Here is a 27,571-nt window from a genome sequence, read left to right on the forward strand (position 1 = left end):
ACTCCACGGGACCCCACGGGAGGCAGGGTGGACGCTGGCTTCTCCCTCAGTAACTGAAGATTACCCTTTGCAGAGGTGACATCTTTTTTAAGCTTAAATAAAAGGTATCTTCTTACATGGAATCTTCTGAACATTAGCGGGCCTCTTTCTGATGACGTAGATTGTTGCTGAGAACACCAGGCAAACTCCGAGCTGACGACCCCTGTGCTGAGCCGAGGGTCCCCCAAACCAGCTTGCTCTGAGTGTTTCTCACAGAGAGGAAGACATGGTTATGTGGCTGCCTCATCTCCAGGAGAGCAGGGCACAGCTGCCTGCTGTTGTCTTTGCTTTTGTTTTACAAAGTAAACTGGCTCAAGAAAGGCTCTGCCCTGCCAAGTGATTGTTCTGTCTTCTGGAAAATCATCTTCATCTTCCCAGTGGCATGTGGTGGCCTTTTGGGGACAGATATGGATCCGTCCAGGACTGGACTGTCCCACTGTTGGCTGCTACAGGGCAGGTTCTTCCCTCACCTCCCAGTCTCTGGACTTGTCATTGTCAGGGGACATGGTCACAGTTCCCAACACCTGATGCCAGTCACTCTCCTCTCTCCTTTAATGTCACCGTGAGATGGAAAGTCCTGTGCAGAACCTTGTGATGGATCATGGAGAGTACTGTGAAATGTCTTTTGCGGGGGGATCTTACATTTTGCATGGTACTTTGGTCTAAAGGTTAACTTCAGTGATGTCACTTTGGCAGTCAGGAAGATGAAAAAAAGATAGCACGCTATGGGAATGCCAATTCCTCTGGATAAGCTCTGCGGCTGTCCGGCGATAGATTGTCTCTGTCCTCCTTAGGGAAGTCAGTGATTCTGGAATAATCTTTCACTGGAGGTTCAGAAATATTTAAAAAATAAAGTAAAACAAAGATGATAGATTCTTGATCCTACAAGCACAAACCTGGTCTGCAGAAGCGCCCAGCAAATAATGGCGAGTACTTGAAGTGCTGCTGCTGGTATTAATATTTCAGTCAGCAAAGGCTAATTCCCCAGGGGACAGCAGCTGTTCTGCATGTGACAGCAGCCACCAGTCCTCAGTCCTCTCAGTCTCAGGGAGCTGATTCACCAGCACTTGCTAAAACACGGGCCAGGCAAACTTCACCATGACAGACGAGGGTGGCCAGCTGGGGCTAATGGCACTGCTCTGGGGCGAGACCCTCTCAGAAATGGGCTCAGTGCACATGGTCAGGGACAGCGTCTGGCGGCCACGTGTCTCCCTAGTTGTTCTGTTTTCCTGAGCAGCACTGGCTGGGCTTGCCTTGCTGCATCTCTCTTTGAAATAACAAAACCGCCTGGCAGGGAATGAATGCTCAGCCCTGTATTTTATCCGTAAGCTCTTTTGACTTTTCAATTAGTTATGGCTCAGGGAATTACAGTACACTTCTCACCGAGGAAGCGGGGACACGTCACAGGGCAGCTCTTACACGTAGCTGGCTCTGCCCTGCAGCTTGTGTTAACCACAGTGTACTCTGCAGCCTTGACTCTGGTTGCTTTCTGTGCTAAATGTCCTCTTCGACTGCTGGAATTGTCCTTGGCGTGGTGTTTCTGGTGCTCTGGTCTCGGACACGCCGCCCCATCTGTGATTCAGAGCCTAGCTGCTTCCTGGATGTGGCAGGTGTGGGGACTAGGGGGGGCGGGTGGTGGTGGAACAGAGCTCAAGCCGCTCTTTGCTGTCTTCCTGGGGACCAGAACTTGTCCCATTTATTACTTTGTCCTTGACCCTCTGGCCTCTGACCTCCACTGCCGTGCTGTTTCCCCTGTGGTCCGTCTCCCATCCGTCTGTTCTTTCCAGCTTCCTCCTCTTGCGTGCACAGGTTCTCCCGCAGAATGCGGGCTTCTGCCTGGGGAACCTCTGAGCAGACGTGGCCTCTCCCCTCCTCTGGCCTGAGCTCTCGCCAAGCACAGCCTTTCGCACAGAACCGTCAGTCTCGGGGACTTGGTCTGTGATTTCTGCTTGTGTTTGTGAGTTCAGGCATGCAAAAAGCAGTACACTCCAGGAATGAAAAATAAATAAACACCGCTCCTAACGCAGCGCCTGCCACGGGCACAGCTTGGCTCTCCGTGGTTCACGTGGGCCATGGGGAACCACCTACCATCCTGGCTGCCAGAACCAAGTCGCCCTCTCTCTTGTCTTCCCCACGTCCAGGTTCAGGGCCAAGAAGCCACAAAAAGTGGGAAACCATGCAAATAAACACCATCTTTTGAAATAAGGTTGGAATATACCAAAAAAGATGGTTTTATGGTGAGCTTTGTTGCAACTCAGCTCTTTCTGGAAAGTGACTGACAAGTAATTGCATTTTGCTCAACCTTTAAAGCAGGGTCAGTGTGCAACTCTGTGTTGCTCCTGTAAGGGAACTAAACTGTGTTTAAGGTGTTACTGCATACCCTTCATATTTTAATTTAAGAAGATAATATAAAAGGCAAAAGGGAAAAAAGAAACTCCCTGACAGAATTTTCTACTGAGACCATTGGCAGCATCGTTTATCACTCTGGCCAGACCCCGAAACCTTAAAAACCAGGTTTTGTACACTGAGGGGTAGGATCCCATGAGAAGCCCCTGAAATCAGTGTGTGGGGCCGGCTAAAGAGAAGGTAGGGGTGGCAGATAAGGGCCCTATTTGAAACGATGATTCAGGAGAAAGTCAACTGACCTGATTAATGTTACTGCTAAAAATATCTTAGAAAAATAAAATCAAGTGGGCTCACCAACCGCAGTTTTATTTCTGGGGTGGAGAACACAGAGGCACACGGGATGAGGAAGCTGCTGCTCTAAGAATAGAGCTGGGTGCTACCCAGTCAGCAGCTCTGAAACCCCGTGGGGTCCCCTCCGCCCGCTCAGGGGACACTTGTCCGAGGAGACATATTTGAGCCGAACTGACACAGTGGATGCTTCTGAAACTCTGGACTAAAGCAGCTCCCTTTGCAGTCTCGGAGGAGGGGGACTATGGGTGGCTGCCCAGCGCTGGCCAAGACGGTGGCAGGGCTGGAAGGCACCATCCGCCTGGCCCTTAGAGATGGGACCCCTTTGGGGGCACTGCAGAGTGGCAGGTGGTGCGAGTGAGGAGGCACTCTCAGTTTACCTCTATAGATACAAACAGGAGGCGAGACATGCCCTGGCTGCAATCAATAGACCCAGAATCAGGGTAGTCACCGAGACAGAGCAATGGTGCAGTGGGTAGGGACACAGACTCCGTCCTGGTTCTGCCACCTATTAGCTGTGTGCCCTCCGGCAAGTGACTCAGCCTCTCTGTGCCTCAGTTTTCTCCACTGTAAATGGAAGACAAGAGCACCCATCTCATAGGGCTACTGGGAGGATTAAATGAATTAATGTTTGTAAAGCATAGAGAACAGGGCCTAGCACATAGTGTTTGTTAAATAAATGGAAAAAAAATGGGAATCACACAGGAAGTTTCTAAATAAAGGTGGCGACATCAGAACTGGTGGGTGACACACACTCTTCTTGCAGCGGGGGTGGGGGGTGGGCAGTGGCTGATGTGAGGCTGCACCGAGGCTCTGGCTACGAGCTGGCCAAGATTGAGTTGTGCTTCAGGGCTCCCATCGGTGCACGGCAAATCCAGGCAAGCTGGAGACAGACACGGAGGCTTGTCCAGCCAAGGACTCAGGGCTGTGAACACAGCTCTGCTGGGTATATGAGTCCGCAAAGTCCAGTCCCCAAAGCAGACCTGTCCTCACTCTCTAATTGTTTGGGGGTGCCCTGCACTGACCTACTGGAGGGCCAGGTGTACATAGATTTCCCCTCCCTCCTTCCCTCCCCTGTCCTTGTCCCAAAAGTCAGCAGGAATCCTGGCTGCTCAGCCCACAGGACTGAGGACAAGGCTGGGACTTGGCCATTTTACTCACCCTACAAGGCCAGGGGTCACTGGCCTCCTCTCTCCAAGAAAAGGGGAACAGGGACACTCCAGAGTTTGGGGAGATGGGGCTCAGAAACAGACTGCTTTTCTGGACTCACCACTTTGGGCTTGAATGGGGGCTGGATCTCCCTGTTCTCCAGTTTTTCCCAGTCAATCCTCCGGAAGAAGGCGTGTTCTCTCACGTCCCTCTCTCCCTCAGGCCCGCAGCCCAGCCGCTTGGCGGGGTGTTTGGTCATCAGCTAGACAGTAAAGGGAGGAAAAGAGAACACTGAGCGACAATGGATTCCCAGAGACAGTGCCTTTCCCTTGCCCGGCTCTGCCTACGGCCCTGACTTTGTGAACACTGGGCGGCATCCCAGGGTGCTTACCGAGTAACTCAGTGGCTTGTATGAAGAGTGAAGCCAACTCACAAATATGACACTGACAAGTACAGGCCTTTCTATAGTGACTTTCAAGATAAGGAAACAGGGAAGCAATCAGAACCCACGGCCAAATGGAAAAAGAAGAATTTAAAGTGGCATCTTCATACATTATCTGTTTCGGAGCTGCCATTCTATATGTTTAACTGGTAAAAAAGCATGCAATCACTAAAAACTGTGTGTCCTGAAAGTATCACAGTCCGGTATCACATACGATTGCTGTAACAAGCATCATGTGCCTATTTATTGCCTGGGCCAAAATACTATCAAAGACTCATGGATTGGAAAAATAGATGCTGTGATAAGGAAGGTGACTAGTTAATTTCCACAGGCCCACTGCAGGCTGGAGCGGCAAGCACTGATCACCAGCCCTCTACAGGCAGAAGCCAGTTCTTCCTGACCTTAGGATCTCTTCCAAGTGCTTGCCCTTGGAAGGTATGTGATAAATGCTTCCCAAATGATCAAACTCACCAGAAAATGTTAAGAGTGTGTTACTTTCCATTTGGCTAAGTCTGAAAATAATTTTGTGACCTAAAACTTGGCCATTAAAAACCAGCCAACTTACAACCAGTCATTCCATTCCTAGGCATTTCCTTGACCAAAATGTGGTCGTATGTGCACCAAGACACATGACCCAGAAGGTTCACAGCAGTTCTATTTACAACAGCCTCAAACCAAAGTGGAAACAGCCCAAATACCCACTAGTAGTAGAATAGATACAGAAACTTATGTATTAAATATGTTCACACAGTGGACTACTACACACCATTGAAAGCAGGAATATAACCCCACATCGCCACATAGATAAAACCTACAGTCACAACGTTGAGTGAAAGAACCCAGGTCGAGGAGCACCCACCGTGAGATTCCATTTGTGCAAAGTTCAGAACGGGCAAGGCTAGTCCATGAGGTTAGGGTTCAGGAGCCTGGCTGTCTTGGGCTGGGGCAGTGACAGCAGACAGGACAGGAGGGGGCTTCTTGGGTGCTGGAAACAGTTTGTTTCCTGACCTGGGTGCAATTACATGGGCCTATTCATTTTGTGGAAACTCATTTATCTACACACCATTTCTGTACGTATGTTATATCCCAAAAGAAGAAAAACTAACAAAGAACTAGTTTAGGCCAAGTGAAGCATGAGACCAAGAACTAAGGTTTTCCAAGGGCCTGTGATGACTTGTGATGATCTCCACTGCAATTTTATGAAAAGGGTTGGAAACAAATGCATTACGATTAGGTGAATGGGCCAGAGTCCCAGAAAGCACTGGGATTTCCACTCATTCTCCCAGCCTTCACTTTTCCCACTATGCCCCTCCTGACACCAAGCCCCGGCCCTCCAAGGCTGACAAGCAGTGGCAGGAGTCTGTGGCACTTCCACCATCTCTCTTGGAAGTGTGGGGAAGGAATTTTCCTACTGAACCTCTTGATCCGAATCTACTTACTCCTTTGCAGATGGAAACGGCCTCCTTGGACAAGGATTTTGGATAGGAAACGTTGTGTTCCATTATAGACTGAAACAGTTCATCTTCATCTTCACCGTCAAACGGAGGCTATTCCAGAAAAAAGAAGGATGGGAAAATATTTAGGCAGAGTAATTCACTAACATGGTGCCTGAAGACCCAGTTCAGCACCAAGAAATAGACCTGGTTTCTCGGCACACCGCAGACAGCAGAGTTAGCTCAATTAACTTGTGGGTTTATTTGATTATCCTTAATGAGGTTGATGGTTGTGTGTTTTTCATTTTTTTTTACTTTTTTCCTCTGTCTCTCTAATTATCTCGCCCTGGGCAACTCAGACAATCTTTGGGGAAAATGTTTTTGAGTAATGCTTTTAATGATTTGCAAATAAATTATGATTAATCCATTAATCTTGTAATTATGTGCTAAAAACCCAATTATGATCAAGTTAAGTTATGGATGGCTTTGTGTTCAGAAGGTGGGGGCAGCAGATAGAGAGTAACAGCACCTCCACTTGGGGTGAAGGGGACGTCAGAAACACAGGCAAAGAGCACGTCCCCAGGAATGCACACTGGGCCCCCTGATCTGACAAGGAGCTGCTCTGTGGTGGCCTGCCACCTACATGGTGGCAGGGATGGGGCCTCGCTTCCATCGGACCCCTCCCTTGTCCTCTTCTACCGGGTTTACAGTCACCAGGCTGAGAGGACGTGGTATGGTGGCCTCATGGGAGCGCATGGCTTTAAAGTCAGGCAGATCCGGACCAGAATTCTAGTTCTACTGCTTCCTAGCTGGGGGTCTGGAGGCAAGTGACTTACCTCTTTAAAACATAGTTTTCTAATCTGTAAAACGGGGTTTCTGGTGAGTATGTAAAGTGCCTGGTATTTTGTGTTGTACCCAGTTGAGTGTCCGATGAAGCTACTTGGCGGTATCATTATTTAAGGCAGAGGAGCTCTCTTGGGAGGGGCTTTGAGAATCCTCCAGGAGGAAAGGCTGAGCTCAGGACGCCCTGCAATCTTTTCCCTCCAGCATGTCTTTAATCCTGAGGGATCTGCCAAATTACCTGTCACTCTGGCTGGATGGCACACAGGAGGAGGGGTCACAGGGAATTCCTCAGTGGTCCCCTTTAGCTCAGGTAACCTTGAGCTTGGCATAAAAAAGGCAGAGCAGGGGGGCAGCCCTATGTTTAATCTTGTGATGCTCCTTCCTCATGGAGGAGTCAGTCCCTTTGGCTGATGTGGGTAGGATTCAGAGACTGCTGGAGTTTCGCTTAAATTTAAACTACATTATGGATCAAAGACGATTGTGCGGTCGGCAGGATGTCCCTTCTTACCGGAACCCCTCTACCAGTGAGACAGAGCAGCTGAACCAAGTAGACCCCTCCCCTCAATCGCCTCCCACAAATCCCCCACCCTGTTCATCTGACACCCCAAAACCTGACCTGGGCCCTCTGCCCAGCCCCGGATATGGGCTGGACAGGGGGTCAGTACACAGGAGTCAGGTGCCCCCAGGGAATGATGCCAAGTCTATAAACAACCCCACCTGGGGACCAGGTAAGGGAGCACAGAGGGCAGGGTGCCTGTTCCACTTTTTTGGTCTTGAAGTATATATAAATAGGCCTGTTTTCTAGTTGTAAGTCCCTGCTATAAAGAAAGTTTAATTTTGTGGAAGCACACAGGTGGGTGAGAAGTAAAATTAGCCTGCCTGCGGGTGACTCAGAACAGGGCAGAGGAAGCCTGTTATGGCGATTTCCATGGGCAGGAGTGACACGGGCAGGTGGCTGGGAAGGGCCCACCGGGGAGTGCGGGCTGCAGACGCCACCTGCGTCAGCAGGGGGGCGTGTGTACCCAGCTGAGAGCCATGATGCAAGGCCAGCCCTAGGGTCACCCCACATCCTCCCTGCCCGACAGCGCACAACCCACTTCTGGACACCTATTGCAGGGCACCCACAGCATTTTCCCTCAGCAGTGATCCATAAATGTGGGCGACTTTTGGCCGAGGAGATTTTTGTGACTAAAACAAACGTGGCGTGGTTTCTGCGCCCCTGCAGGGTTGCCGTGCACCCGAACTTGCTGTGCGCATGCTCTCTGCAGCGTGAACGTGCTCTGGGGTGGGGCAGAGGCTCTGCTTCCGGGTCACTGACAGACACCTCACGACATGGCCCGGAAGGCCTCTGGTCAGAGCCAGCTACACACTTTGCAGATCTCAGTGCAAAAGGAAAATGCGGGGCCCCTTATTAAGAAACTAGTACGAGTTTCAAGACGGCGCCAGCAGAGCACCAAACCAAACACGTGGGGCTCTTCTGAGCTCGGGGCCTGTGTCACTGCATGGGCCAGATGTGGGGCGCTTCACTGAGTGGTGACAAAGGTGCCAGCGAGATTCAAACAGCCTCTTTGGAAGCGCTCAAGTACTAGCAGCAGGAATGCTGCAGGGCCCGAGCCACGGACGATTCAAACCAAAGGCCTAAGACAAGTGCAGGTGAATCTTTCCTAGGAGTCTTTCTCGAGTGAGGCAGTGAGAAGAGCCTCCTCGTTTGAAGCTGCTGCCGCTCCTTTCCCTCCCCAAATATGGAAGACCAGGAATTGTTTGGGGGAACATTCTCTGCGGGGCGCTGGCCTGCCATACCTGCTCCACTGTCTCATGGCCTGGGGACCAGCTTTGCCAGATGCGTTGTCCCCACACACACTAATTTCTGAAATGTAAACAGCTGTATCAGGGATTAGATTCTGTGGGTCAAGGGAAGCTTCTCTGTGCCCCGTTGAGGGCAGGACACCTGGATGCTGACATACCCCAAAGAATCTTCCTTAGAACATTACCCCTACAGCATATTTCTGGGGCAAAGTTTGCATTCTCTACCCCTCTCTGGAGATCTGTATTAACATTTCCATTTTAAAGGCCCTGAGAAGTCCTGCAATAAAGAAAGCTGTTTAACCCACTATGAATGATTAGTCTGGGGTTGGAAGGATCCTCAGAGGCCTCTTAGGCTTGTCTGTTGCAATGAGATTCCTAAGCAATCACAAAAGCCACAAAACCAAATTCTTCTGTGACGGAGCATCAAAATTCATCCCATATTCCATCTCTGGTGTGGGCCCAAGGAGTAGCGCTTCTCCTGTCACCACATCCCAGGGAGGGGGCACGTGTTTACCCGCTGCGCTTTTCACCCACTGTGAGTCTGTATTTCTAATCGAGGAGGAGGACCATGGGCACGAGGTAAGAGCAGCGCCGGCGACAGCAGTGATGCTCATGCCTCAGGCTTTTTGCACACCAGGCGCTGTGTGGACTGCTTTGTCAGCATCGCTCACCCAACCCTCAGAACAATCTCAGGATGCAGGGACTAGCCCAACCATCCTGACCTCGGAGCTTGGGCTCTGTGCCATCATGGGCAATGCCACTTCCCCTCGCTTGCCCTGTAGTTAGCCAGCAAAGGATGACCCCAGCGCCACTCCTGGTAGGGGCAAGATAGGGATGAGTGGAGGATGCTCGGCTGCTGGTCCTTGCAGCCCACAAAGAGGGCTCTAATGTGGGGGAAGAGCATCTTGGTAAACTCCAGAAGGCTGATTCCTATCCTGCACGATATGCAGCAGTGAGTTCTGAAAACTCAGAGGGGGCAGCCCCAGGAGCTGAGACATTTTAAGTCATTGGGCAGACAGGACTGGCCTCTAGGGTAGTGACCTGGAGTGACTCCCCAGCACTAATGGGCCAACGGGAATCGGGTCGGCCTCCCTCAGAGCTGCAGGGCTGTGCAGCTTCTATGCTGCTTCTGAAACTACCTGCCAGGCTGCAGACGATGACCTTGAAGAAGGCAGAAGAGGACTGTCCTTGGGTAAAAGGTAGAGGCGTAGTTAAGCACCTCCTCCCAGCTTTGGAATGCCATCAAATCAAACACATACTTTTTCCTACTGCTTCTTCTGTTGCAAAGATATATGCTATTTTTTAATTGTGATAAAATATACATAACAAAATTGCCCATCTTCACCACTCTTGAGCACACAGCACTGTGGCATTAAGTACACTCACACTGTTACGCAACCATCACCACCATCCATCCACCTCCGCAATGTTTTCATCTTCCCAACTGAAACTCTGCACTCATTAAACACAAACTCCCCATCATCCTGTCCCTCCAGGCCCTGGAAATCACCATTCTGCCTTCTGTCTCTATGAATTTGACTACTCTAGGCATCTCATATAAATGGGATCATACAACACGTGTACTCTTGTGACCGGCTTACTTCAAGACATAGACTATTTGTATCTAGACTGTGCCTTCGGGGATCTAGAATGAGGATAGGCTAGGTCGGTCTTATGGTGGCAACAAACAACTAAGAACATCTCCAAAGGTTAAGCCAACACATTCTATCTCTTGCTTATGCTACATGTCCACTGGGGTGGGCAGAGGGCTCTGCTGACTGCAGTCACCCAGGGTCGGACCCTGACGGAGTGGCCACCATCTTGGTCTTGCAGCCCAGGGCTGGAGCATGCACTCTGGGCTGTCCCTGCCTGCAACTCAGGGCCTCACCCCCAGCACTTCCTCTCTCATCTCATTGGCCAGCGCTGGTCACGTGCCCTGTGCACTTACGCATAAGCCAGGAAGTACAATCCTCCCACGTGCCAGGAGGGGGGAAGGCCAGAAACACCCGTTGAACAGCAGTAATGACCCTCACATTCAGAAAAGTTCCCTAGAGCCCTATTTTAAATTAAAATCATGTAATATTGGGGGTAGGTGAAATCCATGACAGAAGCATCCACGTTCCATTTACCTAAACAGAAACACTGCTCTTATTTTTATGTGGATTTTTAGGCTTTCTTACATTCTTTTCAAATTACAATGCATAATTTGGAGTTCCTTGTTTTTCACGGACTGTTGCAAACACATTTTCTCTGCAGCCACCAGTGTTCGCATTCAGAGCTGAATGCCACTGAAGTGAGACATCATCATGACCGATCCAGTGGTCCATGGGCACATTTGCAACCGTTTCCAGCGTTGTACTCTAATAACTGATGCAACTGTAAACATCTATGCGTAACCTCTTTTTGTTTGAATTACTTGCTAAGAATAATGTCCCAGGTGTGCCATTATGTAGCCAAAGGATGTGAACATGTTTATGGCTTTTGTTAAGTCCCTGCAGGCCACCCTGGAGCATTGTGACAGGTAAGCACTTGCTCTCAGGCAAGTCAATGGTGAAAAATTATGATCATACTCTTTTTCCTTTCCAGTAATTCCAGCCATCTAGCTTGGGGACAGTGGGGCTACTGTGTCACCCAGGTACTTAGTACATGCCCATTTTGGATGGTTTCTCTCCCCTCTTTACCCCATTCTCACGGTTATTTTTTAATTTCTACAAATCTGGACTCAGTATTCCTGGCTAAGCTGCCTGTTAACGAGCCTTGGGTTACCTTAATTTTCTGAATGGGTTACATTCCCCTCAACCCTTAACAATATGTAATTTTTGAGTTTTTTTTTTTTTTTTAAGAGATGGGGTCTTGCTCTGTCACCCAGGCTGGAGTACAGTGGCATGATCATAGCTCACTGAAGTCTTGAATTCCTGGCCTCAAGCAGTCCTCCCACCTTAGTCTCCTGAGTAGCTGGGGTACAAAATTATTCCTAACTTACTTACTAGAGTAAGTGGCCATTGGCACCCTGCCATGTTTATTTGCAAATCCCTGATAACCTGTGGTGGGGGGGTGGGAGAGCACCCATGGACAACTCAGGCTGAAGTTCTTAGATAGAGTGGTAATTACTGATTCATCAGGAATGAAGACAAAGCATAAATAACCCTGGTAGAGAGGGACATAAAGAAGAGAGGGCCGGTCCCTTTATGATGAACACTGTGAACATTCTGAGCTGCGACATGCTCATTAGAGTACTGGGTAAATACTATTTATGCCCCAAAAGTGATATTTGTCAAGCAATTCAGCAACTGAATAAAGACTCAGCCTGTTTATGCTTAACTGTCCCCTTGGCTGCTGACAATAAATAACACAAATGAGAAGAAAATTGCAATAAACTATTTTTTTTCCTGCTCATCTTCAGCCCTCTGTGATTAAAGAGGACCAATTTAGGCCACAGCCCCATCAACAACTTTATAATTAATCTTCCTTTTCAATAACAGCATCTATTCCCTTGGCTGGGTCTCTGACACTCCTGGAGCTTTGTGAGCTGTGGGTAGTACTCTCGGAGCCTTCGGTATCCTCTCCGGGCTGAGTCACGTCCGAGGAATAGGTTTAGATTTGCATTGAGGCGTCAGAGAGGAAGATGAAGAAGGGGCTCTGAATGAAAATACTGTGTTTGCAGCACGCAAAGTAAAGATTTAACGGAGGAAAGGCTGTTATCTGTGCCTGCTATGGCACCAGAATGTGGGATGCCTTTAAGGTGTCATTTTTGAAGAAGATCACCATTTTCAACAGAGATTATGAGGACTTCAAGGGATGTACACAAGGCAGGCTAAATGGCAATGAGAAGCAGGAGGGAAATGATGGGAACACTCTGGAATGTTATGGACCCACTGGGTGCGGAGAGCAGGAACCCAGTGTTCTGTGGGGCATGAGCAAGACTAGAAAACCTCCAAGGCAGGCCTGGAAATCCTCTCAGGGCCAGGACTTCACAACGCACCCCAAAGGGGACTTTCCTGCTGGAACAGGGCATTCCCTGAGCTCTCCCCTAGGGGATGAAGCCCCAGGAAAGCTTGGAGAAAAGGGAAGCCAGGCATCAGGAGGGGACAGAGACATTCCCGCAGGCCTGTGTTCTGAAGTTCTAGTCTGTTGGCCGGCAAAGAAAGTGTCAACTCGTGTTAGCTCTTGTAAAAGGCCCTTGGAAACGGATCCCCACTATGTTTCCATACAACCAGTTTCACTTGGCATATGCAAATGTGACCCTTAATGAAAGCAGGGTTTGTTTTCTGGACTCAAGAGTTGAACATTCAAGTGGGATCAAGGAAGGGAACTTGGCTTTTTGTGCCTTCACGAACAGCATGGTTCCTGGGGGCTGGCAATTTGGAGTCAAATTTTATTGTCGCAATTTTGAAGAAGGGAAATTAACTTCAGGCACAGGCAACTTGTGTTTCCCCAGCTGCTGTTTCACTGACAGCAACTGTATGTAACCTGCCTTTCCATGTTCATTACACTGAGGTATTTGGCCTAAGAAAAACATTTTGATTAGAGGGGGAAGATACCTAAATAAATACTGAGTAAACAAACCAGCCTTTTGATGTCAACCAAGTCTCAACACCATTGAGAAATAATGATCAAATGCAGCCCAGTACCTTAAATCTTTCATGGTCTAAAAGATTGCTTTAGTATCTAAGAGACATAAGGCATCACGGAAGAGACAAAATGCAGAGACCATCCATGGCTGCCCACCTACAGTGAAAGCCACTAGTTTCCGGATGACCTGGAGCCTCTTCCTGTCTGACCTCAGGCATCTCACTCTGCCTCTCTAGCTCACTCTGCTCTGGCCATGCTGGCAGCCTCCTACCTCAGGGCCTTTGCACCTGCTGTTCCTGCTGCCTGGAATCCCTTCAACAGAAATGCACACAGACATTCCCTTACTTCCTTCTAATCTCCACTCAATTTTATCTTCTATGTGAGGCCCTCTCTGGCCAACCTAGCTAAACTTTCAACTCTCTCTCAACACTGTCTTCTCTTCCTGCTTCATGACTTTTCATCTTATCTTTTCTTAAACATATTATGTATTTTCCTTACCTAACTTATCTACTATCTCTCCTGTAAGCTGTGAGTTTCACAGAGGTAAGGATTTTTGTCTGTTTTGTTCACTCTTGTCGCCGCACCTCTAATAAGCACTGAATAAATATGTGTTGAATGAATAAATGAGTAAGTCAATGGATGTGACATGTCAGAAAGGGTGACTTTTTCCTCCAGAAACAAAGAATTCTTTAGGGGTAGCTCTGCTGCACAACAATGGACATTTCTTCCCGTTGTCTCTTACTCAGGCTTTTGGCTATGGGCAGGCAAACTCCTTGAGCACTGGGAATTAGAAAAAGCTGCCCACAACAGAATGGCGAGGACCTGGATGTCTACCAAACTTGCTTCCCCATGCCAACTCTCAGACATGCTGTACGTCCACTCTCTTTATGGCTAAGTGGGACCAAGTTGCCAGGGGAACGTAGGCAGAAGTGATCCATGCCACCTCTAGGACTGGTCCCTAAAACACTTTGTGTGACTGTCCTTGTGTTCTCTTTGTTGGCTGGCTGAAATGAGGAGGAATCAGTGGTGAGATCTGAGGCCCTGAAAGGTGGCAGAGCTGATGGATGGAAGAAACTTGGATCCCTGAATGACTGTGTGGGTCAGCACCCCACCCCATCATAGGACTGTGCCAAGAATGTGAGATAAACCTGTGCTACGTACTGGGCTTATTTGTGAACACAGCTAGTATGACTTATCCTGATGACACAGATGTTAAGGCCACAAGATAACCTGGTTATCTGATACATGTCACACCCTAAGAGAAACTTAATTTACCTTTCTTAACTGCAAGTTCAGCCTCCCTGGACTTCTGTGAAAATGACAATGAATTGCCAAGGGTGAGACAGGAGGAAATAAGAAGAAGCTATTAAAGCACTTCTTCAAATGTAGCTGTGTTCTTCCTTTATTAATAATAATACCAGTTATACACATGGGCAGCAGCCGGGGTCATCACTGGAGGCAAACGTGCAGGGAACCATAACCTGACTTATGGTTTATACTGTTTAAGTTTAGCAGGGGACTTATGTTTATACTGTGAAAGCTACACGGTCTACACTCCAGGCTGTAGCTTTTAATTTTTGTGCACACTGAGCATGATCTACTTTTCAAGGCAGAATTGCGTCCTCTTTCACCTGAGTCAGGGAAGCCAGACCAGTATCAGCCACACTTCATCGTCAGATCCTGTTCTCAGTGTCCCAAGAGAGCTGAAGTATTCACATGATACTGCAAGAAACAAACATGAAAATGTGGCAAAACATTACCTGCCCGGCTAGCATCTCATACAACAGGACGCCATAGGCCCACCAGTCCACGGATTTCCCATACGGCTGGTAAGCGATTATCTGTGTGGAAACAAATACATCAGTTACATTTAGTGGTAAATCAGACAGCCCAAGTCAAACAGGTAGGCATCTATACACGCACTTCATGCAGATGAGGTGATAAGCTGTCTTTGCTTCCTACACCAAGGGAAGAGGGTCCTTCAAATCAGACACAGTAAGAACTATCACCCCACGATTCAGTACCCAAAACCTGTCTTGGGACTCCTCTTCTGAATCTACCTGGAGACCACAGCACTGTTTGAAGGTAGATTTAATTATCGTAATTGATGGGGAATATTTGGACACTGCAGTAGATTTGATTTTTAGAAAAAGCCAGAGGTCCTTCAGAGCTAGGGTCTGACACATAAGATGACCAAACTATGTAACAGAGTTTCACTAAAAGTAATGAGGATAATGATGACGATGACGATGATGATGAAGAGTAGGAGGAATAGCTAAAGTTCTAGTTTTCGTGTGTTGCACATAGATGTACAATGATATACATTCAGTCTGTTGAATGACTAAAGTTTTAAAACTTTTTGAAAGAGGCATGAAATATAATAATCAAATGCAATATTTGGTCCTTATTTGAATCTTGATTCAAACTAGCCAACTGTAAAAAAGAAATTTTGAAACCATTCAAAAAATTAAGATAAAATGTGAATATTGGATGCTATTAAGGGATTATCATTTACTTTGTTAGGTGGCATAATGGTATGGTGACAAGTTAAAAAGTGTCCTTTTCAGTTAGAGATGAATGTATTTATGGGCGAAATGTATGAGGTGAAGTATTTAGGGGTGAAATGAATGATAAATTAAAAAAATTTAAGTAAAACAGGTGGGGGGAAGAATAGATGAAACGAGTTGGCAAAATGTAGGCAGCTGCTGAAGCTGGGTGATGGGCTGCACGGAGCTCATTCTACTCTTCCTTCTACCTTTGTGGCTGTCGGAAGTGCTAGGACAATTCTATAACCTCCCCTCGTGGAAGGGAGTAATAGGATTTGCATTTCTAAGCATGACGTGGCTTATTAAAACACTGGCTTCCTTACCTCTCAGGTGAGCTGTGTACATATTGCACACAATTCCCAGATCCGTGGATCATGCCCCAGGGTTCGAGGTGAAGACATACTAGCAGGGATTCAGAACAACCATTCCACCATTTTACATATGACTTTGATGTGTTCTAGGATTTTTTTTTAATGGCCCAGAATGTCCAATTAAATGTCTTGGGACATAAGAAAACTTTCTGCATGTCTGCCCACCTTTATGCCTTTAATGTATTACTCATATTTCTCTGTGAAGAATGAGAAATGTACGCTCCTACAGTTTGTCTAAGTGTGGGCAGCACCCAGGGGCTCCACGTTTGGATTTGGCGGCTTTGTAGCTCACTTCCTGGACAAGACGATGGTAACCAGAGGAACCTACGAAAAGTCCCTAATTTCTTTTACTACCTGTAGTCTTTCCTGCTTGTTCTTTTCTGAAAATGTAGAAAATACACACAACAAAAACCCCAATGAAATGAGTCTCCAATCTATTACCCAGAGATGAGACATGTCACTCCAGTTCCCAGACAGGAAATTACTGGATCCATATAGCATATTTTTAGAACCTTTGATACAATGGCAAATTGCCCTCCCAAAAGGGTTGGACTGAATTTATGCCCCTACCTGATGCCAGTTTCATCATATTTTCCATGACTATGTAAAATCATTCTTTTAGAAAATATGTTTTTTTGTTTCTTTTTATTCCACAGGCCATGCATGCCCATTGAAGAAAAATTAGAATGAAAAAAAAAAAGCTAAACAAACAAGAAAGTAAAATTGTTTATAGTCTTACCACCTAGAAATATTAATGGTGTTATTTTCACATAAAACTTTCCCATCTTTTTTCTAGTGGTGGTATATGTGTACATATACATTTAAAAAAATGGGATTATGCCAACCTGCTATTCTATAGTCAGTTTATTTAATAATATATCACTGAAGCCCTAGCACCCGGAAAAATGCCTGACACATAAACATGGTTCCAGACAACACTGCTGAGTATTTGCCAAACGCCAGACATCATAGGGGTGCTGAACAGACACTGTCTCCTTTGATTTTCCAATAACCCTAAAGTAGACACTACAATTATCCCTATTTTACAGATGAAAAAACTGAGGCTAAGGAAGATTAAGGAATCTGTTCAAGGTTTGTCCAGTTAATATGCGGCAGAGCAAGAGTTTGAATTGAGAATTTCCTGCTTCAGAAATTGTTCTTTACAGCTGCTCTAGAAAGTTCAGCTGGAATGGCTGAAAGTCTGATTAGAACACACAACCCCGACGTGTAGCATCCAGAGGCACAGTCACTGAAGGGAAGGTGGTGAGCCTGCATCCTCGGACCGGCATCTTCTTCACCTGAGTCTTTCATGGAGTTAGAAGCATTGAAATACCCACTTCTAACCTAATCAGAAAGAAGGTGCTATATTAACTGTAGGATTACTGTTGAGTCCTTGTGCAAGGCAGGTGGTCAGCCAGGAGGAGGTGCTGGTCTTCGCCGGGCTCACTAACATCCTGGCGTCGGCTGACCGCCTGCTGATCTAGGTTGGCACCAACTGTAAGTGCTGGGCAATTCTATTTCTGTTGACTTTTTCAAAGTTAGAAGAGAAAACAGAGTACTACTACACCATGTGAACACAGAATGACTGCATAATTTCCCAATTGCCTTGACAAAAAATTACAGAAAACTTAAAGTTATAAGTGTCACGGTGAGCATTTAAAGGGAAGCTTTCCTACTTCAGTATTCTACTTTTAAACATTCTATATATTACCTCATATGGAAGACATTGCCATAGTATATGTTTAATCATTATCTGTTTAATGAATAATAAAAAATAAATGCGTGGACAAGTGAATGAATGGATGAATGAACAAAGGAACTGATATATTCGTGGATCTGTTTCCTGCCTTTCCAACTGCTTCCCTGGTGGCATTCTCTATTCCCTGCATTTTGAATGGCAGAAGCTGTGCCAACCAGAAATGTATGAACCTGAGTGGAAATACACAGTGCTCCTAAGAATGGAAACATTCCACCCATGGGAAACCCTGCTCATCCAGAAAGACCAGGACGACAGTTCAATGAGTGAATGTAAAAGGACTTTGTTTGAAAACTGCAGGGTACTATGCAAACATAAAGAACTACTATAATTTTAACCAAATGATAAATCCCATTTTATAGGTGAGATGACTGAGTTTCAGTAAGTTAAGAGACTCGTCTGAAGCCAACTCATTAGTAAATAGTGCCTCTGAATATTGACATATTAAAATATAGCTTTATAGCTTTCAAATACACTCCTATTGGAATTGATAAAATATTAATCAAAGAGCCTTGAGGATTAAAGAGATTTGAAATCATCATTTCAATGGCTGTAACTGTATTTCAGAAACACTTGCATAACATTTGTTCTTATGATTATATTAAGGCCATCTGTCTGTGTTACTTGGTGTTTTAGCAGGTTTGTTTCTCACAGAGGCAGAGCTGCAGCACCTGTGTTGCTGTCTGAATTAAGAGGAGGATCAGCAGTGGCAGGAGGAGGGAGGTGAGGCTTTGTTTCCCATCATACATCCTACAAATATCTCAGCAGTCTTACCAACAAGACCCCGCGGCTTGCGTGGCGGGGAACATCTGAATTTGGAAAGCCATAAAAAAAGGAGGGTGTGAGAGCCCTGTTTCTGGGTCAGAATGATTCACAAATCCTAAAAACCGTGGCCACCTGAAGGTTTTTGTTTTTAATTCTACACCAACTTGGCTCCAACGGGCTCTTCATTTTCTGTTTCCACAGCATTAAACTCCTCTGACTCCTGATGACGCCCTCTCCTTTCTCCAAGGCTCACCGAGAGCAGAACACCGGGTGACAAGGGCTCGTTTTTCTTGCCACAGCATTTGTCAGCTTCAAGAGCCCGTCTGCTCAGCCCCTGGACTGAGATTACAAAATCACTCTGCAGTGCCTTTAATTGTAACAACAGGATGGGGATTTAGAATTTAACTGGAACATTTCTTCCTGGAGTAGCTTACAATCTGTCACCCTTGGCTTTGCTCTAGAGGAAATGGGAGGTTCCAAAGATCTGAGTTACCGGGTATAGGGCACAACCTCACCATTGCAAATTCAAGTATACTTTTCCCTCACTGATCAGCTGCTATTAATAAATATCTTCAATTAACCAAAGCCTCACTGCAAAAAGGAAGCAATGTTAGAGAGCACCTCTCGAAGCTAAACAGTCAGACACATATGATTTAGGATTTAGGATGTTGGTTGTATTGTCCCTTCTGAGCTGTCTACAGCCACTAATACAGTAGTAGAGCCACTGGACACGTGATTTCTAAGCATTTGAAATGTGGCCAGTCCAAACAGAGATGTGCTCTAGGTGTAAAATGCACATCAGATTTTGATGACTTAGTACAAAAAATGCAAAATAGCTCATTAAAATTTTTTTTATTATTCTAGTTCTTTTCCAACTTTTTAAAAACGTGGTTGCTAAATGCAGCTCGGGCTTGCAGTTTATTTCCATTGGACAGCACTGGTCTAGTTCAACCGGTGTCTGCGACCGACCCTGGTTCTCATGGTCTATCTAGGGAGCCAGTCTGGTTCTGAGAACAGGCCCAGAGACCACAGAAAGGATGGTGAGACTCCCTTGGGTCTGTCCCAGGAGGAACAGGAGCAGCTGTCTCTGGCACTTGCGAGCCAGTGGGGGCTTGCAGCCAAGCCCGGGGCTGCCTGACATCCTGAAGTCCCAGGCAAGGGGCTGTGATGGCAGTTTGGCTTCCCATAACGAGACTCTCACAAAAGGAGAGGCAGACTTGGCAAGAAGGGCTGCAGTTGGCGGATTCCCCCACAGCACATGGGAGGCTGAACTTTGGCTTCAAAGACAGACCCCCAACAGGGCCACTGCCATTCAGTTTTACTGCTATTTGTCATTAAGATCATTATTATTATACTTACATGCCTGGGGGAATGTCAGGATGTTACAGATGGCTGCCTATGTTGCAAAAGGGAGATATGAATGAGGTTTCTTCCAGCCTGGGCACAGGACCAGGGCATGAAAGGGAACAGTGGGCAGCTTCTCGTCTCTCACCAGGCCAGGGGCCTGCAGCAGCTGGAGGGACTTCACTCCAAGGCCACCCAGCCTTCCACCCCTACATTCAAAGGCCTCCCTGAGAGGATGGGGCTACAGAAGTCTTCTAACTTCTGACAGCTCAGAGAGCGTGGGGACAGCACGGTAAGGTCGTAGATGCTACGGCCAATAATAACAATGACCGTAGCCAACATCACCACCACAGGCATGCACCAGGAGCCAGGCCTGTTGGCTCTGTGGGCTCACCTGGCCCTCATAAGACCCATTCAAGGATGAAACGAGGCACAGAGAGTTTGAGTAGCTTGCCCAAGGTTACACAGCTGGTAGGCAGCTGGGGTCTGAACCCTTGTCATCTGGCTTTGGCACCCGTGCTTCTGACCATTTTTCTGTCCTGAAGGTCTTGACCCAGTGTGGTTCCCTACACAGCCGTGGTGGGCACCGGCCCAGTTAAGGTGACTCTTCCTGAAAAGGGTTTCAAATGCTTAACAGGATCAAAACAGCCGGGATGCCTCCTTCACCCGGCAACTCTGGCTCTGAAGGCTTTTTCTCGAAGGGCCCCATGGGACTGTAAGACGTGTACGGAGACTCACGCTCCTGTTCCTGGCTGCACGTGAACTGGACCCCATGCTCCCTTTTTAGGCAGTACTTACTCACCAAACCCTCTTACATAAATGGCCTGACCACAAAAGACGCTTCCCAGGCTGTCATGACAAAGCAACGGTGGCCTTTATGCATAAAACACACTCAAATCCTTTTACTATGTCAGGGAAACAAAGAATATTCTCTCCTTTTCTCAAAAATAAAAACATTTTGTTTTGATGGAAAAATTATAGTTGTTTTGAAAAACATCATAAATTCTCAAGGATGGAACATAGGACACAAGAGACACTCTTTATGTCTGACCTGACGCATCCGAATAGTACCGTTGGAGAAGGAAGACGACGGGCTGCGTGTTTTCTGGGCGTTCTGTTCTGACAGCTGGCACGTGGAGTGCGGTAACTCTCTCCCCCCCTTGCTACTCTGGAGCCCACAACTCCAGGGCCAGGCAGCTCCTGGAGCCTCTGCCACGTCCTGCTGAGACTGTTTACCTGTCCCCACTTGACCCAGACTCCTGCACAGCTGGGGCCGGGCCACCCACCGCTGCACCAGGACCCCGAGGCCCCGCACAAGGCAGATACCCACCCAGTAAGATTGTGTTGGAGAAACAAGTGGATGCGACCCAAGCCCGCTCTGTAAACACCACCTATCTCTCAAGTGTAAAAACAAAAGGGCTCTTAGGATTGCTGCACCGAGACTTTGAGATGATTGAGCAAGTGTCTTCGGGGTTCTGACAAGGAACCTGAGTGAGGCTCGGAGTGGCAAAGTGGCTTGCTTGAGGTCACTGGGCCGGTGAAAGGTGAGCTGCAGTCGGGAAGGGAGAGGCCTCAGGTCTCCGGGCTGTGTCTTCTTCCAGCAGCACCAGGCCTGAGAGCAGAGTATGACAGCCAGGAAGCTCCGCAGCAGGGAGAAGCTGCTCGGCCCTGGGTTCAAAGCCCGAGTCTGCCCTGAGCTGGGGCCGCGGGGAGAACGAACGAATCTCTTTGTGCCTCCGTTTCACCATTGAGAAATTAGAACTGACTCAGGATTTAACAAAATGAAGTAAACGAGGTGCTCGGCCCTGGTCTAGTACGTAGCAGGCGTGCACAAAGGGCGGTGAACCCACCAGGAACTGGTTATTTCTGGAGGAGGATCTGGAGGGGGATCAGGAGGAACGGCCCACCACCGTCTAGGTCCACAGTAGCACGGAAGTGCCCCAGGCTGCGGAGAACGGGGCTAAACTGATTGCACTCTGGGGCCAGGAGAATTATGAGACCAGCTAAAGAGCTGCAGGCAGACAGTAACATATAGGAGATAATATAACCAACATAATTCCTACAAAAGACCTGAGAATTGCACAATTTAAGGAGCATCGCAAAGGAAAGCCCGGCGTTGGCTCTAAGTATTTCTCCGAGGGAACACGGCTGCTTCGTTTTCTCTGCGATGCTGGAGTCACTGGACCGTGACCCTGCAGAGAGGGAAATTGCCCTTCGATAGAAAGCAAGCCGCCCTTGGGCTTATCAGCCTTTTTCTTTAATCGAGTGCTTTTCTTCGCTGCCGCCTGCGCGGCCTGCAGTTCAGAGCGGGTCTCAGAGGGCCCCTGCCGCACTGATCGTGTCTCTCCGTATCTCCTTCCCCTTTCTTCTCAGTTCAGCAAGTCCTAATTTACTGCCTGACTGCCTGGCTGTGTACACCGTATGAGTTATTTTCTCGCTGGATTTTCAGATCTGCTCTTATTTTCTACCCCTCTGGACAATCCTCTCCCCAGGGGCCAGGAAAAGTCTCTGGGGACAGCTAGTGCTGTTCAGGGGACCTGGGCGGGTGTCCGACCACCTGCAGACGCTCAGGTCTCCAGCCTGCCAGCTCTCATCAGTTGATGACGCGAAGCGTGCGGCCCTCCTCTGCCCTGTGTCCTGTGCCACCAGCCTCACACCTGCAATGGCTTTGGGGGTCACCTTCCAGTTACCAGAGTTCCAACCCTCTCAGCACCAAAGGCTGCCTCTCTCTCCTGCCTCTGTGTCTCCCCCGCCGTGGCCACACCTAGGAGCACAGAGCTGGCATCCACGCCAAGCAACCACCACGTGCCAGGCACGGACCCAGACCCTGGGGTGGGGGCACATTTGCAAACCCAATATGGAATCCTGCTCTTGTGGGGCTCGGTGGGACAGACAGAGATCAATCCAGGAGTAGAGCAGGGATGGAGTCGGTGGTGCTGGATGGGGCTGGAGGTTTGCAGGTTTAAAGAGGGCCACCGGGATGGGGGCCTCCCCAAGGTGACCTCTGGGCTGAGGCTGGAAGGAGGTGATGGAGGGAGCCACACCAATGCCAGGGTGGGACACAGCGCATGGGGCAGACAGGAAGAGGAGCAGCCCAGAGGAGGAAGAGAAGGGCAGAGGGTCTGGAAGTCTGAGGGCAGAGAGGGAGTCGGCATAGCCAAGCAGGAGAGCCAGGAGGGGCGAGGCCAGGGGGATAGGAAGGGAGCAGGGGAGCTGGGAGACAAAGGGTTTTGGGCCCCATACAGATTTCGCTTCCCCCAGATGCCTAATTCAGAGCCTGCCCGCAGTGCCCTGCCCACACTCTCACTCCCCCCTTCTTACCTCTCTACTGGGACTACGCAGAGGGACCCGGTCCTCCTGCTCGGACGCTCAGGTCCCTTCCTGCCTCACTCACCTATTCCCTTTACCTGGCCAGTCATTTCCAGGGGAGTGTTTGTTTGTTTGTTTGTTTGTTTGTTTAGAGACAGGGTCTCACTCTGCTGCCCAGGCTGGAGTGCAGTGGCACCAGCACAGCTCACTGCAGCCTCAAATTTCCAGGCTCAGGGCATCCTCCTGCCTCAGCCTCCCAAGCAGCCTGGACTACAGGTGTGTGCCACCATGTCCCCAGCCAGGAGACTCCTTTTAGCATCTGCCTCACCTGGAAGCCTGGCCCTGAGTGCTGCTGCTTCCTTCTGCACTTCCACTACGGAGCTTTGCTGGAGAGCTGCCAACGTGGCTGCCCCCACCCCGTGCTGTCCCCGCTCCCGGATCCCTGCTCTTCCACTGCACTTCCTGTGGCGCCTCCTCCCAAACCGTCATCCCGCCCCTCAGGGCCCGTGTGCCCTTCCTGGCAGCGCCTGTGAAGATGCAGAGCAGCCGGCAGGGGGGACTACGGCCTTCCCTGCCACCCTGAGGTCTCATGCGCTCCTCATCTTCCTCCTGCACCTGAGGAGGAAGGGTCTCCTTTGCTTGTGCGCCCCATTCCTGTTCAGGCCTGGGGGTGGTATATTCCCTCTCTCCCTCTCTCTGGGCATCTTCCCCTTGGCCTAGAAATCTGCTCGAGTTTCTGCAACTTAGATAACACCTCCCTCAGCTCGCCTGCCCTGGGAGTAACTGTCTACTGTCCGACCTCCCTTTTACCACAGATTTCCCCAAAGAGAGTGTTCCTGCCCGACAGCCGGCGGTCACGCTCACTCCTTGCCATCATCAGCGACAATGCTATCTCCGGGATCACGGCCCATTGCACCCAGACCCTCCCCCACCCCCACTCCTGGGCCCCCATGGTCCCTGCCCCCTCTGAGCTCATGAACACCTGTCTTCCCTGGAGTCCGGGACTACAGCCTCCAGCTCCTCTCCCTCCTCTCTGACGTCCCTTGGTCTTCCTCCCTCCAGCCCTAACACGCTCCCCCTGTGGGACCCAAGGCCTCCTCCAGAGAGAGTCACAGTTGATGGCCCATTGGCTGAATCTCACCTGTACACATTTCCTTTAATACATATTGGGGCCAAGTTGGAACAGTTAGGCGAATTTACACAAATATGCAGACATCCAGCTGCTGTCACAGGTGTTGTGGGGCTGGCATCCCACAGGGCTGGAACGCAGAAGCCGTGGCCCCGGGTAGCTCTCCAGCTCTCTGCACCCCCCGGTCCCCAGCCCCACAGGGGCCTGCCCATCTGCTCGCAGGCAGCTGGCTGCAGGGCGGGCAGCCACGCTGGCAAATTCCTCCCCTGGTGATCTTAGCCGAGTTGGGGGTGCCATCTGTTACTGCCAAGAGGAATACTGTCACGTCCACACCTCGAAATCCACCGATTTCTAACTGCCTCTAGCCCCGATGCCCCCCCTCGCAGCTCTCCTCCAGGCTCCCCTTTCTGGCCAAGCACCCCCAGGCCGGGAACAGTGGCCGACACTTGGGAGCCCTCTGAACGTGCTGACGGGCCGATGCCGCGAGCTCGCAGGCGCTTGTGTGTAGCTGGCTCACCTTTGGTTTCTAAGGGGTTTGCCCAGTGTTAGTGGCTGGAATGCGATTCTGAGTCACCGACTGCGTCTGAGTGCAGTGTAGATGGGTGGATGTCTGAGAAAAGATGGTCTGTACCCGCGTGCTGCTGCTTCTCCCACCCCTCTGCAGACAGCGTAATCCGCGCAAAGAACATTCGGTTCCAGGGTCAGAACGTCTTGGGTCCACATCCCACCTTTGCCTGTTACCTGTGCCTACGTGACCTTGGGCAAGTCACTGAACCTCTGCTCATGTATTCAGTGTGACAAATCATAAGTGCCCGGGGGTTTGGCAGAGCGTAGACAGTCGGTACATCGGGGGTGGGGGTGGAGGGGACACGTCCTTCCTGTGTGGTCTAACACATCCCCTGCCATGGCAACGCTGTGAGGGACATTTCCCGTGGCACATTTTTAAAAAGCTTCGATCCTATTGCAGCTGGGGCTACTCAGAGGGCCCCGCGCCAGAAGCAAACGCTTTTCCTGCTGCTGCTCCTTCGCCCAGGAAAGCGTGAGCAACGCCGGTGTCCGGAGTCGGATTCCTGGCTCCTGGGAGATACTTGACTTGTGAGCGGATCTCACATGCCCAAAATAACTGTCAGAGGGGGATTAAGTCCAGACAAAGCTTCTGTTCGGCCTTCTCAAGGGCTCTCAGCGACCCCAGAGAATTCTTTCTATGTCAAATCAAAGAGAAGCCTTCGCATCAGCCTCAGGAATCATCTCCTGATAGGGCCCTTCGTGGGTGCGCATCTCAAGCTCCAAAACCCCATCTGTCGGTGACATTTCCCGCCTCAGCCTGTCTTCAGAGGTTAAGGAGACGCTACAGTATTAATCGATTTCAAGGCTTTTGAACAAATAGCCATAAATATTTAAGCCTTCGTTTTGCCTATTAAGGAAAATGCCATCTAAGATAATTATTTTGCCTTCGCCTGACAGGAACATTTACATAGAGGTCGGGATTACTTTAACCTTTCAGCAAATTCTGAAACCTTGAACCTGTGCGGTCTTTCTCTATCTTGCAAGCATTCCTGTGAACGCATACACTAAAGTCCTGAACATTGATGAGGAAAAATGCCAGCAAAAGGTGAAACAACCTCAAATGATTTTTGATTGATTTCCCAAAGCAGTGCAGCTTATATTTTCAATGAAAGTCAACTGGAATCTAAACACAGATTTTGGTTCCTGCTTGTTTGTACGAATTCACTTCTCATAAACTTCAAGGGCTTGGAGGGCCGGGGCTCTGTCTGATGTACTCTGCGTCCCTCGTCCATTGCTTTCCATGTTGGAGTCTAGCTGGGAAAAGACTGCGATATCCACAGGGCTGTGTGTGGATAGAAAGTTGGCTATACAATGACCCAGGGTTATGACTCATTCTATCATTAGCATGTAGGACGCTTCATAAAATAGGAAAAGAATTCCTCAGTGTTATAACAAAGACAGCGGAGTAGGGCCACTGCTATAGGGACACAAATCTTGGAACCATTTTGCTTATAACCACATGGATACATTTTTCCTAGATTAGACATCACAAACAATAAGTAGTCTAGAACAATAATCATTCTGATGTTGCTAAAAAGCCATCACTGCAACCCCCTCCTAACCCAACTGTCCCAGGCAAAATATTTTCACAAACAACTCCTTCCACCCGCCAGTGTTTCTTAAATTATTTTGGCCATACCCATGTGAGAAATACATTTTACCACGCAAATGCAACTGGCTCACATGGACACGTAACAAAAACAATAGTTCCATGAAGCAAGATATAGCCTTGCTATGTGCAATGAATTCTCCTATTTTTCTATTTTAGTCTATTTTGTCTAGTTTAGTCCATTTCGTGGACATGACCCATGCATTGACTTAGTGATTCATTAATGACCCTACACCCCACGAGGGGGCTGTGTTTACTGTTTGAAAGTCCTGGTCTAGAAAACAAGGAGAACCGGCGTCCCTACCTCCGGGGCGATGTAATCTGGAGTCCCACAGAAGGTCCTGGTCGTGACTCCGTCCATCATGTGTTCCTTGCACATCCCAAAGTCAGCAATTTTGATATGTCCTTCTGAGTCCAACATGACATTATCTAACTTCAGATCCCTGCAAGGAAGCAGGTTAACATCAGAGTTCTTCCAAACAACATAACGCGGTTTGCTCTGGAGCTCATGAAATAGGAGGATATTTGAATAGCTGCCACCTCAACGGCATATTAACTGTAAATCCCTGGAGAGCAGGGACCAAGAATTATTGTGTTTGTATTTCCAGAACCTAATATTGTGCCTGGGTTATGGTAGGTGCTTAGATGCACACTGAATGACTAAAGGGCTGAACTAGTGATCCCCGTCTTGGCTGTGCCTGCGAGCCCAGAGATTCCAAGCTAGCAGGTTTGGGGAGATCTCAGCCATTTGATTTATTAACATTCCACATGGCCGGGGGTCTGACACACAACGAGGTTTCCAAAATCACGGGTTTAGAACCACCTCATTGGGTCACACACGTCCCTTCCATTCTGGCTTGTGCCACATGTCCGTTTAATTACTCTTCGGTTAACACTGGAAGACATTTTTCTTTCTGTGGCACCAGATTTTCACTGCAGCCAACAACAGGAAGAATTAAATCAATAGTTTTTTTCCTCGCCTCTCCCCAGTTCCCCATGTTCTCTTGCTGAGCACCTACAACAGAAATTCAGTTTCCACTGCTCCCTGACCTCCATCTCCAATAAAAGGCAGAGGAAGGAGCTGTTGGTGGAGAGAAAAACAGGTTTTCTTGTGGAAAGCAGAAATGAGATACAGAATCTTTGAGGACTGGAAATCAGAAGGTGGCTCTGATTTGCCTGGAGGCTGCAGAGCGGCGA

The 27,571-nt window shown here is 48.6% G+C and overlaps 1 protein-coding gene across 3 annotated transcripts in view; it reads right to left on the minus strand.

The window, feature by feature from the left end:
• PRKCA (protein kinase C alpha) overlaps positions 1-27,571 on the minus strand; it is a 371,546-nt gene that overhangs the window by 13,543 nt on the left and 330,432 nt on the right. For all 3 annotated transcript variants that reach the window (XM_045526942.1, XM_045526943.1, XM_045526944.1), the window contains 4 exons: positions 26,679-26,817; positions 14,739-14,819; positions 5,764-5,871; positions 4,004-4,144 (listed from right to left, as the gene is read on the minus strand). In XM_045526942.1, coding sequence (XP_045382898.1) covers positions 4,004-4,144; positions 5,764-5,871; positions 14,739-14,819; positions 26,679-26,817 — 469 coding nt within the window. The remainder of the gene's footprint in view (positions 1-4,003; positions 4,145-5,763; positions 5,872-14,738; positions 14,820-26,678; positions 26,818-27,571) is intronic.

Source organism: Lemur catta, chromosome 15 (assembly GCF_020740605.2).
Source record: "Lemur catta isolate mLemCat1 chromosome 15, mLemCat1.pri, whole genome shotgun sequence".
Taxonomy (NCBI): Eukaryota; Metazoa; Chordata; class Mammalia; order Primates; family Lemuridae; genus Lemur; species Lemur catta.